We start from the raw sequence: 15,989 nt of genomic DNA, 5'->3' as shown, positions 1-15,989 counted from the left end.
ACTTACCAGTACCATTATATTGTTGACCTGTACTGGTATATTGCTTACCTGTACTATTATAATGTTTACCTATAATTGTATATTGCTTACCTATACTATTATATTGTTTACCTCTACTTGTATATCGCTCACCTGTACTGAAATATTGTTTACCTGTACTTGCATTTTGTCTGCAAATAAAACAATGCAGCTTGTGCATCCTAAAGATCTAAGAATGTCCAATTCTAGAGAAATATCAGAATATTTTATTAATTTAAAAAAACTCAGGCAATATATTCATAGCTTGTGAAGACATGACTTTCCAATTAATACTACTAAGACCAGCAAGGCACGGCAGACTTGAGTCTGTGCTGTTTACAGTTTGATAGGATTTAAAAGTGAGTATATGATTCATCATTCGATGGTGCTATTTCTTGACAAACCCAAAGGAAAAATCAAGAAAGGTGAATGAAATTAAATTTTCTTAGGAATGAGGTAAAAATCCTACTGATTTTGAAGGTCAAAGATCATCACCTAGTACCAAGAAAGGAATATCATTATGCAACAAAGAGATTTCAAGCACTATTGGACCAAAGCTGACCCAATAATAGCACTACTGGACCAAAGCTGACCTAAATGTAGCACACTGGACCAAAGATGACCTAATTGTAGCACTACTGGACCAAAGATGACCTAATTTTAGCACTATGTGACCAAAAATGACCTAACTGTAGCACTATTGGACCAAAGATGACCTAATTGTAGCACTACTGGACCAAAGATGATCTAATTTTAGCACTATGTGACCAAAGATGACCTAACTGTAGCACTATTGGACCAAAGATGACCTAATTGTAGCACTACTGGACCAAAGATGACCTAATTTTAGCACTATGTGACCAAAGATGACCTAACTGTAGCACTATTGGACAAAATCTGGCCTAATATTAGTACTACTGGACAAAATCCGACCTAGTTTTGGTTCTGGTAACCAGAAACAGATTTCCAATGTTACGAATGAATATTTGTGCAAAGGAGTGGGTGTCCCCTTGTGTGAATGTTTTGAAAACCATTTGTCATGGCAAATAATGTTGTCTTTTGATCCGGCAAACAATGTAATGGGACACGCTTATTTATTATGTATGCAAGCCCATAACTGCCAAAATATCACTGGCAAGCTCCATTATAAAATACGGTACCAGTTATAAAATACGGTACGGTACCCCATGTCACCTGAGTGCTGCATTTCACCACATACATTTTATCTACTTTTGTCTATTTTGCAACAATTTGGGGAAACCATTGTAAATCATAGCTATACAGAAACGTAAAAAATGGAACATTTCCTCAGACTATTTTTGTTACAGTTACAGATAATTAATCATAAGATGCGGGGGGTGGGGGGGATCTTGTATACAAATGGAATGATACCAGATTATCTCCAAATCCTCTCCCATGTGTGTCAAAACAAACAAATATCACTAACAATCTGACATTCAAAATAACATTCAAATTTCAAACCCATGCCTGGAATTATTCAAAAGGTTTTTCAGCTCCCTAAAACCATTCCATGTTTATCAGCACAATTGCCAAGAAATTAAAGCTAAATACAGACATGCCATAAATGTACCAAAATGTAGGCTATCAACTTTGATAAAAGTTGGATCCAGGAAATATATCAAGCAAAAGCCAACAAATTACAATCAGTTCAATTGCCCTTGACCTTTCACCTCTCAGCCTCATTCTCAGTACGGAGTTGTCTCTGCCCAACTGTAGTCTCCTTATAATGTTTGCTGAATGTTAGTGCACAGAACCTATCATGCAGAAAGGAAAATCACATATTAAGCTGCAGTGACTCTGACTTAGGACATAGCTAGCAGTCCTGAAACTTTAGAAAATAACACCAAAAAAAACAACCACAAACTAAAGTTAAGCTTTAGAAACCATTTCATCTATAAAGTGACATGAACACACAGTTATTACTATGTAACCCTGCACTTTAAATCACGGTATAAATAAAACAATTACATACATACATGAACAACTGCTATGAAATCCAAGGGTGTGGGTGAGTATATTACATGTCAACACTGGATAATGACAGCTTCCTAACATATCACTTTGCCACAATTTTATTTAAATCAATGCATTTGCATCACTGAAATATCACAACACATGATATATGTACATGACATCTACAAAGAAGTCTATGCATACCAATTTTGCACATAACACACACACACACACACACATACATAAGCACTGAAACATATGCAGTTCCATCATTAACAGATACTGTAGCTACATTTTTGTAGTTTTGGGAATGGGCACACAGACACACACATACACACATACACACAGAGACACACACACATACACAGACACACACATACACACACACAGACACACACACATACAGTTCCATCATTAATAGATACAGTGGCCACATTCTTGTAGTTTTGGAAATGGGCCAATCATTCAGTATAGATTTATCAAAGGAGAATTTGATTTGCATTCTCACCTGATTTCTGGATTCTTCTCTCTGCCATTCCACCGGCCCGGGGTTCTGGGAGAGGAGGTGGGGCTTCAATTGGGGCTGGGATGTGTGGGCTGGGCTTGGATGGTCTAGGTGGTTCTGGTGGGGGCCTCACAGGGGTGTCTACCACAACAGGCTGAGGTGTGGACTGAGAGGGAAGGGGCTCCTTAAGAGCAACTGGTTGGGATCCAGGATTGTTGCTGTTGCTGCTGTGCTTGGAGTTGTGGTATTTTCCCCCAAAGCTCCTCAGTTTCTCATCAGCACTCTGCAAAGATAAGAGGAGCCTGAACTAAATACCCTATTTCTCCTAATAAAATCACAAGAGATTTACAATTTTATTTTAAAAAATCAAAGCCTCTTAACCAGTAATTAAAAGTATTCTGCACTGCAAACTGCCAATTAACAATGAAAGAGACCATAATACCATACACCCCAAATCCAAATACATGTACAAAGAAATCCATTGTGAGATTACACGCAATATGATGACATAGACAGCAAAAAAATCCCAGCTTATTATTGATCTCTATTGTCAATGGATCAAGGTTTCAGCTTGTTTGGGTTTCAATTACATTTTTGCAAACTTGACAATGCAGCTGTGTATATGTGTATCTATCTCGATATTTTTGATCGGAACATCTTTTTGTTTAAAATGCAGATGAAATTAAAGGCAGAGATTTGTTAGCAAATATGCATTTGGCAGAATCAATACCGTAATACCAAAATATCAGCAAATTTGATACTTTAGTGCTCTTGCACCTGTGTAGATTAATATCAGGGCATATCTGCTACAAGAAAATAAAAAGTGGAATTAAAATCTTATATTTTGGCACATATTTATATTGGTATTAAAAAGGTAAAGCACCAACTGCAATAGTGTTTATAATGATGCAATAATGTTTCTTGTTGTACAATCAAATAAACTAAAGAATAAATACCTCCACCTGTCTATAAGTTAGGAAATAAGTAATTTCAAAAAGGTCTGTTTTGATGAAATTTATACAATATTTGGTCGTAAATTATTAAATCGTCTGGTAATAGGACATTGCTGCAGTGAATGTTGTCACAGTTACTGTAGCTGTGACCATCATTTATCTCTCATTAAAAGGCAATACATATACATCACTACCTCTCTGTTTTGACCCTTCATTATAACATGGTCATGTTACATCAGTCCCTCACTATTACACCATTCATTATAGCATGGTTCCTGTTAACACTCTCACTATTAGAACTATCACTGTAATATTGTTCCTGTTACAGCACTTCCTCACCTTATAACATGGTTCCTGTTACCACACTCTCACTATTAGACCTATCACTGTAATATTGTTCCTGTTACAGCACTTCCTCACCATATAACATGGTTCCTGTTACCACTCTCTCACTATTAGACCTATCACTGTAATATTGTTCCTGTTACAGCACTTCCTCACCATATAACATGGTTCATGTTACCACTCTCTCACTATTAGACCTATCACTGTAATATTGTTCCTGTTACAGCACTTCCTCACCATTACACATATCACTATAGTATTGTTCCTGATATAACATTCCATTGCTTACAGGCTCTCATTAAAACATGGTTCCTGTTATAGCACTCCCTCACTAATAGACCCTTCATTATAGCATCATTCCTGCTATAGAACTCTCACTATTAGACCTCTCATTATAGCATGATTAATCTTACCTCACTATTATTTCCCTCATTATAACATGATATCTGTTACAGCACTCTCTCACTATTAGATGCTTCATTATGACAAGGTTATTGTTATAACACTCACTCACTAAATAATATGCTAAATGTATAATGTATTTCATTATAAGGCATCTCACTAAAAGGCACTATACTTCATGGCTCCCATGGACTGTGTTATAACGAAGGACTGCTATTAAAGATGGATATGGTTATGATCCAATTTCATTATTTACCTTATTACAAGGTAGTCACACTAATAACAGTACCATATAAACTTACATATAAGCCAGATCCAACTGTAAACTGCACAGACCCGGATCTGCCATTGCATAATGCACCAACAGATCTGGGTCTCTGCAGTCTGTAGGGAGTAATCAGTTGAACATACAACTTAGACCCTGATCTACCAGCATGTAATGCAATGGCAGATCAGCATCTACGTTATTTACAATTGGACTCTACTTACAAGTGAGTATGCATGGTATATACTTATAAGTAAGTATACATGTAACATACTTATAAGTGAATATACATGGTACATCCTTATAAGTGAGTATGCATGGTATATACTTATAAGTAAGTATACATGTAACATACTTATAAGTGAATATACATGGTACATCCTTATAAGTGAGTATGCATGGTATATACTTATAAGTAAGTATACGTGTAACATACTTATAAGTGAATATACATGGTACATCCTTATGAGTATGCATGGTATATACTTATAAGCAAGTATACATGTAACATACTTATAAGTGAATATACATGGTACATCCTTATAAGTGAGTATGCATGGTATATACTTATAAGTAAGTATACGTGTAACATACTTATAAGTGAATATACATGGTACATCCTTATAACTGAGTATGCATTGTATATACTTATAAGTAAGTATACGTGTAACATACTTATAAATGAATATACATGGTACATCCTTATAAGTGAGTATGCATGGTATATACTTATAAGTAAGTATACGTGTAACATACTTATACATGAATATACATGGTACATCCTTATAAGTGAGTATGCATGGTATATACTTATAAGTGAGTATACGTGTAACATACTTATAAGTAAGTATACGTGTAACATACTTATAAGTGAATATACATGGTACATCCTTATAACTGAGTATGCATGGTATATACTTATAAGTAAGTATACATGTAACATACTTATAAGTGAATATGCATGGTACATCCTTATAAGTGAGTATGCATGGTATATACTTATAAGTAAGTATACATGTAACATACTTATACATGAATATACATGGTACATCCTTATAAGTGAGTATGCATGGTATATACTTATAAGTAAGTATACATGTAACATACTTATAAGTGAATATGCATGGTACATCCTTATAAGTGAATATGCATGGTATATACTTATAAGTGAGTATACGTGTAACATACTTATAAGTGAATATGCATGGTACATCCTTATAAGTGAATATGCATGGTATATACTTATAAGTGAGTATACGTGTAACATACTTATAAGTAAGCATACGTGTAACATACTTATAAGTGAATATGCATGGTACATCCTTATAAGTGAATATGCATGGTATATACTTATAAGTAAGTATACGTGTAACATACTTATAAGTGAATATGCATGGTACATCCTTATAAGTCAGTATAAATGGTACATACTTATAAGTGAGTACACTTGGTTTATACTTATAAGTGAGTATACATTGTATACTTTATGGTTCCCATTGGCAACTTTACAATGTGTGTGCAATACATCTCTCATTTAGTAATTTTAAAAACATAAGTCTAGGGATAACTTGAAGAAAACTTTGATAAATCGTATACTGTAATTTGTCTCAACCAAGCATATCAGTACATCATTATGTGTGCTTTAATTGGACATTTCTAAAGGAAATCTATTTTTTTATATATTTACAGTTTGAGACTGCGTTCATTGTAAACATTTCCATGAATACTGTATATTCCATCATGGAAGTTTAATAATCTAATGCTGGAAATGCACTGAGCAACTTTTGTTTCAAATAATATTCAGCCAAAAATGTAAAAATTAGGTCACACTTACTTATTTAAGGTAGCTGATACATATCAACTTCAAAAATATGCATCACTGCCATGAGTTTGGTTACCACAGGCTAAAATGTGCCAGAATAACCTGGTTTAATACATCAGATGCTGGTGCCATCGTCAAGCGATGCAAATAAATTCATATATATATATATATATATATATATATATATATATATATATATATATATATATATATATATATATATATATATATATATATTAAAGGGGGGGTACTACTCATCCAAATTACAGGAGCACTAACCAATATCACTTAATTTTCTACAAGATCACAGCATTTTTCTTGATTACCATTCAACTCTTTTTCACAAATAAATTAGCCAAACATTGCAAATTAGATCACACTGATACACATATATGTGATAAGGCTAAATGGAACACCTCATGACTTTTGGAACACCTCATGATTTTTGTACAAAAGCTTGTCTCAGAATTACTTAGTGCAAGTAAGCAATGCAATATATAAGCATTTCAGTATTACAATATATCACTATGATACATTATTGTGATACATTATTTCATTATGATACAGTATTACATTATGACACATTATTCATCATGATACATTACAGAATTATTTGCACAAGCTCAGTAAAACAAAAAAGATCTCAATTTGGTTCCTGCATGAAAAATGATATTTGTGAATCTTCTGGCCATGAAAAAGCCATCTCAGCTGAGTCACCTAAAAGGAAGGAATTGATGATAAGGATGGTGTGTGATATGCTTATGACATCATTTAGGTATAGGTCTACTGTAGTTGTGGTAGGCTATACATGGTGGCCAGTATATATCCTAGAAAGAACCACGGTCTGTAGCTGCTGCCAAGCTTTCTCATGTACCCATTCTAGCCCAGTCTGAGACTTGAACCCATACAGACAGAGGTGACATCTAGGTCATCTGTAAAGTTGAGTGCCTTAGACAATGACCACATGGCCACCCATCTACTGTAGGTGTTTTTCAAATAATTTGGTGAAAGGCTCAAGCACTTTCTGATATGCACTAATATATATATATATATATATATATATATATATATATATATATATATATATATATATATATATATATATATATATCCCTTAATTATTTTAATATATATTCAACAAAATTCCATCTAACACTTTTGTTGATTATTTTTCCAAATTAACAAATATTAGTAACAATTGTTGGGCTCAAACTTATCTCAATTAAAGATTGCTAGGGAGCACCTGTCTAGTAATTATTTTTTTATAATTATATTTCCTGGCAAAATTTCAACTGCCAAAGGCAAGCTGTTCATATTGTGTTGTAACACTAGTCTTGCCATATTCTCATACTGAATGGCCTACTATTTTCCAATACTGACACGCTGTTAAATAAGTCCATATTGTTTGTCTTTGATGCAGCATTTGTACAAAAGAGACAACCAACACTGACCCACTGTTAAATAAGCCCATATTGTTTGTCTTTGATGCAGCATTTGTACAAAAGAGACAACCAATACTGACACTCTGTTAAATAAGTCCATATTGTTTGTCTTTGATGCAGCATTTGTACAAAAGAGACAACCAATACTGACACTCTGTTAAATAAGTCCATATTGTTTGTCTTTGATGCAGCATTTGTACAAAAGAGACAACCAATACTGACACACTGTTAAATAAGCCCATATTGTTTGTCTTTGATGCAGCATTTGTACAAAAGAGACAACCAATACTGACACTCTGTTAAATAAGTCCATATTGTTTGTCTTTGATGCAGAATTTGTACAAAAGAGACAACCAATACTGACCCACTGTTAAATAAGTCCATATTGTTTGTCTTTGATGCAGCATTTGTACAAAAGAGACAAACAATACTGGCCCAGTCTAACGTAATAAGCTCATTCAACAGTCTTGCTGAGTATTGACCTTAACTTACATTAATTATGCATCAGACATGAACTAGTTACCCAGCCATAACAAATTCTAATTTACCTTGGTTATATCGGAATCTGCATGTGTGTGGTAACATTCACATCATGGATTCATAATGAGTCCTATATTCTCTCTCACTTCCACAAAGCCATTGATTATTTTCAGCCAGGATCAAACTTCACCTAATCAGCAATACATTACTGCTGCTGTAGCATAAAGCATTTACACGTGTTGGAATAGCTATGGTAGTAACTACTGACAACAGACTGTGACTAAGACTTTGAGGAATCCTAAACAATTTTCCTTATCATCAACCCTAAGCCAGAAAACCAGTTGGCTGATTCTAAATGCTTCGAACAGACTGGTATTCCAACATTTAGACGTCCAACAAACATTGGAACATGTGCGTCCTATCTAATTCCATTAATGATTTTCTGCAACAAAAGGGTCTTTATTGTAAAAGAGAAAAATTGTCATGTGAAGGAATAAAATCGGTAAAGGGTTGTCATCATTTGTTGGTTTTATTCCAAATCATAACTGTATGCTCAAATATACATTCTCACCTATTTTGAGAAAATAAATATGTGAGAAAATGTTACTAATGATAAAGTAAATGATATAATGTCATACCAAATGCAATGAAAGGAAACATCATAAATTACTGCTGGAGGGTGGGTGGGGGTCTTATTACTTCCAAAAATAATTTTACAACTGATGGACGCTAAAAGATAGTATCTGTCCGAAACACGCCTTCGTAAGACCCATATCAAGGAAATTATTTTTCTCCCATGGAATGGAATTGTTTTAAATAGTAACAATTTAGGTAAGCTGCGTGAGTTTCAGCGTATTTTGCAACAGTTATTTTCAAAAAGAAATGGTTTGCAAATCATAACAGCATGCGACTTTCCCTTCAAAACTGATTTTAACATGCAAGAAAACAGTTTTTTATGCAAGCTGTTCGTTTTTCTTGCAAACCACTTCTTTAATTTTTAATTTGAGAAGTGTTCCCTTTGTATTCTTTGTGTGCAGCTGACATATTTTCATCCAGAAACTGCATAATGATATTATATCATTGTAAAATTATCAAACAATTACAGATTCAAAAATAAGTAGCCACTGATTGGAAACATTTAAACTGTTGCTATGGTGCAAGGACATGTCAACATCAAACGTATATTTTGGATACATCTTTGCTTAATTTCCAACCAACACAACATTTATTCATTTTATCAAAAAGATCATATTTATATTTTGTATCTGAGACAAATTGTTAACTTTATAATTATAAATGAAAACTTACCAAATATATGTAATAATCCCACTATACAGCCTCAAATATCTATTTATGTAGATGTACTGGAAGCTCAGTCCACACCTAACAGCCTGCTGTTCAGGTAGAGATACAAAAGAACAGTCTATACTTCAAGGAGAAGAAGCATCCTTACCTTTTCCTTATCAGTGAACGCTACGTCTGGGCACCAGTCTGCTGCATCTTATGTACCAAACAACCAGACTCTCCAGTAAAAGTTTAAATTCATAAAGGCAAAAAGGTTTTCCTTTTAGACCATGTTCTTAAGATTAGTTCATGCAAAACAAATAAAATTTAGTTCACTTTAGCATTTTAAAACAAAATCTTTGCGTTTATCACTTTGATTAATGCCCTGTGGAATTTTGGAAATTTTTCGTAACACAACCTACTGCTTACAAGTTATCACCTTTTACTTCCCGTTGTACATACTGCTTACATAAGAAGTTATCACTTGCATTTACTATAATCAGTGTACATACTACTTACATAACAAGTTATCTCTTGCATTTACATCTCGGTGTATGTACTGCTTACCTAAGAAGTTATATCTTGTATTTACTTTTTGGTGTACCTACTGCTTACCTACGAAGTCATCTCTTCCATTTGCTTCCCGGTGTACCTACTGCTTTACAAAACAAGTTATCTCTTTCATCTACTTCTCCATGTACCTACTGCTTACCTAAGAAGTTATCACTTGGATTTACTTCACGCTGTACCTACTGCTTTACAAAACAATTCATCACTTCCATTTGCTTCTCGGTGTACCTACTACTTACCTAAGAAGTTACATGTGCATTAGTTCTAATCCGAGTTCAACGTCATGAAGTCAATTTTTATCTTCTACATAGAATGGTGCTGCATTATTCCTCTCACCGATATTGATTTTGGGGAGTGACAAGAGGATCGAGTACTCTTCTCCTTCTACCCCTCCAGCATACGCTAGATTCCATTTGCTCCAAGTTGGCGTGATTACACCAAAAACATTAGACCTCTTTTTTTAAAAAATAAGCTAACGGTCATCCCTGATGAAAATTTCTTTTCCAAGCCACCAATCTACGTCTACATAAAGTAATGTCGGCGTCCCTTACCCTCAAAACTTCTGACTTGTGCTAAGCCTGATATCTAAAACATTTTGGAAAAACTGAAAGCACTAAAACAAATTATTAATTTTTTTTTGGGGGGGAGGGTGTTGTGTTTTTAGGAGGTGTCCTTTTCAATTTACAAGCATGTATTTATAATATAATTCAATGGAAGAGAAGTGGAACCCGTTTAAATTGACCAACATATTACGACATAGAGTATAAATTCTCTAATTTTCTACTTTGTATTATATTTTTTGTACTGTATATACACAAAGTACCCGATTGGGTGCATGTTCTTACAAAATTCTGTGTTTATTGTATCCATATACAAATGTAGCCTATTTGTCGATGCTCTTTTATTGTGTGTGCAACTGTGTCCTATACATGTAAATATGCATATAAAAAAGGGCCACAAAGAACATTAGCTCCATGCAGCTGTCACCATCTTTGAATAAAGTCGTCAGTAGTAGTAGTAGTAGTAGTATCACATTCCTCTCTTGTTATAAAATCTTCCTGGGATTGTTTCGATATGAAATAACTGCTAAACCATAGCTCCAGCAGAAAGTCACTGTCACACAGAATAATCTAATGTGCATGAAAATTAATCTAGAACTGTTGTGAATTATGCAGACAAGAGTCAGATCTGCCACCTCTATTATAATCAACACTCATATTCAGAAATGGGACTTTTTGTGTTGCATTAAATATCAATATGTCATGTTTGTCTGTCCAAAGTGTCCCAGTCTGACCTGAAATTGAAAGAGGCGCTAGAAATCTGTACTCTCATCAGACATATTCTGAACACACTCCCAATGAAGATATCAGAATTCAAACATTATCTGAGGTCTTTTCAACCTGTCACCTTTTCTGATAACTTGCTTCTTGCACAGTTTATTTTATGATAATCCCGGCGATCAGCCTTGTATTTACTTTTTAAAGTGAAGCCGTTTTATCATAAGAAAAAAAGAAATGCTTGTTTAAAAAAGGTGCCCCTGGAAATATCTATATGTAGACTTTTTATCTTCTTTTAATATATACGTATTTTCAATGGTTTCAGTCCACAAACTTGTGCATGTAAATCAACATTTTCGCCAACAACAAACATAAACAAAAATATTTTGAAAAATAAAACGAAAAGGTTAAAGGTCAAAAGTTTATATCTACAGCATGATCCCATAAAGATCGTACTGAGCCACCAGGTATGAAAAATCAATTCCAGAACTAACGACAACATAATATGATTCCAACGAAATGTTGATTTCGTTATTGCCTGGCAATATATATTTATTCCGATCGGACGCCAGTTAATCCCAACGGAATCCTACCAGAACGTCACACACACACACACACACACGAGAGAGAGAGAGAGAGAGAGTAGAACGTTATGTATCATGCTTATTCTCTTGTACGGACTAATACCATGTCCCCTGAGAGTTTCATTTATAGAATTTACATGGATCTATAAATAAAATGAATTCACTACGCCAACATTGAACATAGCAACAAGATCAGAAACAAACTCTATTTATAGTATGCAATTATAAAAATGTCGTGGTATTATTTATATATAAGATTATCCTTAAGTGATTGCCACAAGGACAGTTTGTAATTTATCAAATAGAAATTCGAACATGGGCCAAGACTCTTAACCGTTTGATCAAAGGCAACATGCAGTCCAAGCATAACCAGTTTACTGTTAGTGAATGATGACCTAACCGGTGATAACAATTTATCACCTACAAGCAATAGTGTCAGCAGAATCCATATCAGTAGAGCTTATCTTGACCAAAGCCCTTTGGCATTTGTTTTCAGAAGATCATGCGTACATTCATTTACAGTTTCCTTTTTAACCAAAATTGGACCACTACTTAAAATACAGCCGTTGAATCAGTCTACAGGTTGGGGAATAAAAAATACTAAAAAGTACTAAATATTTTGAGAAGCTCCCAATGGCTAATTAATGGGTTCAGTTTTGTTCCATCATTAATTTCATAAACTTCAATCTATGTACTATAGCTGAAAAAAAATATTTAATTTTATATTGAGAGTATGTATTTAATTTCCTACGGACAATACTACATATGTTCTTGGTGCGAGGCTACATTATTATAGTACAAGTCACACAGGTCACGTAGGCATTCGACACCGACTATTTCAGTAATGGGTTTCATTTTTGTTAGAATTTGATTATACATACCTTTAAGTGGCAAGTATTCACTTTATTTGGTTTCTTATTCATCTACATTTCTTTGGGAGATAATTATTTAGACGCCCCTTAAAGTGCATACGGCAAAATCAATGTTGAAGTACGTAGACAATTTTTGGACGAAATGAATCTAAAGGTGTGGTTAAGTACAATCCAGATTGAATGTCGCGCGCTTTGATGTCACGATGAAAGCTACGCATATTGATAAACAAATTCGTACTACCCTGTATTGTGAGGATACCACTCGACGTGCTCTTTTCTTGGCCCAAGTTTAGTACATGGCCACCACTGTAAATTACCACAGAGATCGATCATTTTCGTCTGGAAGTTTGTTGATGACTGTTAAGGTCCAGAGCATTCAATAATCAGGATTGAATAGACTTTGTTAACGAAAATTGGTTTTAATTTCTTTTATATAAAAAAAACGATTTATATTTAATTTAAAATCAGTAAATGCACATACATGACCCATGCGACTTATACTAAAAGTACCACTAGAGCACGAGGATCAATAACGTGCTGAGAAGCACCTGTTTCTTCACGGCTAAAAATAAGTGTTCTAACTCTAATGAATAGAACGCATGCGTATGCCAGTCTACTGCGTAACTTATTTTTATTATTTAATGTATTAACATTACGTTCTATTGGAAATTAAATAGTGGTCTGATCCCTGTATGCATATAAACATCAGCCAAAAATATCTCAGATATTTTATACTTATTGCCAACTGTTAAGCTTTGTGGGAGGAGGTGTGGAATTCCACAAAGTTGTGGAAGAGTGGATGGTTTTAGCATCAACTAAAGACTTATTAAAGAGAAAGAAAAAAAATCGAAGATATATGGTCCTGTGTAGTGAGGACGCAAGCTTTTATTAAAACTAAATAAGTCAATAGTTAAATATACACACGGACAACAGGATTTCTGACTTTTCCAAGCAGTTAATTTAATGGGCTATGAATGGCTGAAACATTGCATATGCACTCCGTATGCAGCGATGCTCTTACAAGCTTTCAACAATGTTTCACTAACATGTTTGGTTCATCCCATATATATTCAAGCGCCACATAATTCTGTTGAGTGGAAACTATTTAAGATCGTAGGAGCGTCACAAGAAATTCGTTCTGGTTGACGTCATTCACAGTAGATCAGAATTAACTTTCACTCATTCTACTTAGGTTTCCAGAACTGCCCTCAAAATCAAGAACGACGAGATAACACACAGAGGGACAAAGTGATAAAAGCCGGAGAAAGGAAATGAAGTGTAAAGGAGAGAAAAAAGGAATCCCTCCCTCCCTCAACTGGATTTATACTCTCCTGACATAAAATATGAATGAATTTACGAGAGATCTATTTCTTCCGTTCCTTTAGTTTTCTTATTTGCGGGATATTGAAACAATCTAAGATATATTTTCTTTGAAAAACTCCAACATACTAAGTGCGGTAGTAAAAATATTATCTCATATGTCTGAGTAAACATATTTTCGTCACGGCCTTTCACCTTTAACATGATTTTATGAATGGACCTATCAATGAACGCGTCTTAGATACAGTAAAGATATACCAACATGCAATGTTTAGTTGGGGTGAGATGGGATGGGATGGGGGGTGGGGGTGAACAGCTTAAAAAAACTGGACCAGTAACATTCAAGGTAATATTCAGAAATATCCACAAAATCGGTTTTATAACACTCTATTCATCATCGTTTGTGTTTTCATGCTTACAAGCCAAAATAGATGAAAACACAAGGTCAGACATTTGACCCTGAAATCAATGTCAGAAGACTGTCAACTCTTTTATTTAAAAACACAGAAATACGATGTTTTTTCAAAAGCCATTCGTAAATATACAAGTCACCATTTTCATAATCTCGATGAGAAACACACATTCAAGAAATAACCTAAATAATAGTGATAACAATAATTTTAAGACATTCATCATGGCAGCCATACTAAAGGAGCGACTGCACCATTTTCATTTAGGACCAACTAAGTATCATAAGAATTTTACTGATGTAAATAACAAGCTGATATACCATTGATTTCGAGAGTAGTAGAAATAACAATATTTTCAAGACAGTCACCATGGTGACCATACTGAGGGTTAGTTAATTCTGATAAGGACTGCTAGACACATTAAGAACTCTTCTGAAGAAAATCCTAGGTCAATATGACTTTCGATTTAAGAGTGGCGAAAACGAGATTTTCCAGATGGCCACATATTGGACGTCAGGTCAGCACCATCTTCATTTAGGATCAACAAAACATTATAAACAGTCTTTTAGTGAAAAACCAATGAACACGTGACCGTTCATCCAGGAGTAGTAATAACGAGATGTTCAGTCTAACGACTGCAGCAGCTATATCAGAAATCAGACCTTCGCCATGCTCATTCAAGACTAACAAAAAGTCTCCTGGTGAAAAAAATTAATATGACCTTACATTCAGTAGGAGTAGTAAACACGTTTTTTCTGGGTTTTTTCTTCTTTCTTTCTTCTTCTTCTTCTTCTTCAATCAGCACCATTTAGGGCCTGTCAGCCATAATACGATGTCTTTTAGTGAAAACCTCATGTCGATACAACCATCCAGTCAGGTGAAGTGGTTGTTGTTGTTGTAGGGTTTAACGCTATTTTTCACCACACGATAGGCTATGCATGGCGGCCAGTATTACTGGTGGAGGAAGAACCCGGGAAAACCCCGGGAATAACCACCGACCCACGAGAAGCTACTGGCAAGCTTTCTCACATACCCACATTGGCCGAATCCTAGACTCGAACCCACGCAGACAGAGGTGAGATGGCAGTAATCCGTAACGGAGAGCGCTTTAGACCACTCGGCCACTCGGGACCCCGTTTCAGGTGAAGTAACGATAACAACAGTTGATGACCTGGCAGCACCATGTTCATTTAACACCAACTATACCACTTGTGTGTGTGTGTGTGTGTGTGAGAGAGAGAGAGAGAGAGAGAGAGAGAGAGGGCTAGAGAGGTTGACACAAATGCGATTAAAAATCAAATCATCCGCATTTATATCACTGCCCCATCTATACCAATAGTATATTTCTGGGATCTAATTAAACTGAATATCTTCTTTATTGTGGAAACTTAATTTGCATCACTTAACTGAGGTTTTAAGCCTATCAAAGTAATTGTAATGTATTTTCACACCAATATAGCTACTGT

At 34.7% G+C, this 15,989-nt stretch overlaps 1 protein-coding gene across 3 annotated transcripts in view; it reads right to left on the bottom strand.

The window, feature by feature from the left end:
* The window catches only part of LOC149790496 (uncharacterized), a 116,926-nt gene that overhangs the window by 12,634 nt on the left and 88,303 nt on the right, over positions 1 to 15,989 (bottom strand). For 2 of the 3 annotated variants that reach the window (XM_089972543.1, XM_089972545.1), the window contains exon 2: positions 2,501 to 2,780. In XM_089972543.1, coding sequence (XP_089828669.1) covers positions 2,501 to 2,780 — 280 coding nt within the window. Of the gene's footprint in view, positions 1 to 2,500; positions 2,781 to 9,514; positions 9,623 to 15,989 lie in introns of those variants that run through there. The other variant, XM_089972544.1, reaches the window with a different exon arrangement.

Source organism: Sinohyriopsis cumingii, chromosome 10, assembly GCF_028554795.1.
Source record: "Sinohyriopsis cumingii isolate HCF-2022 chromosome 10, ASM2855479v2, whole genome shotgun sequence".
In the NCBI taxonomy this organism is placed as follows: domain Eukaryota; kingdom Metazoa; phylum Mollusca; class Bivalvia; order Unionida; family Unionidae; genus Sinohyriopsis; species Sinohyriopsis cumingii.
The sequence above is the reverse complement of the archived record's forward strand: the minus strand, read 5'-3'. Positions and strand labels throughout refer to the sequence as shown.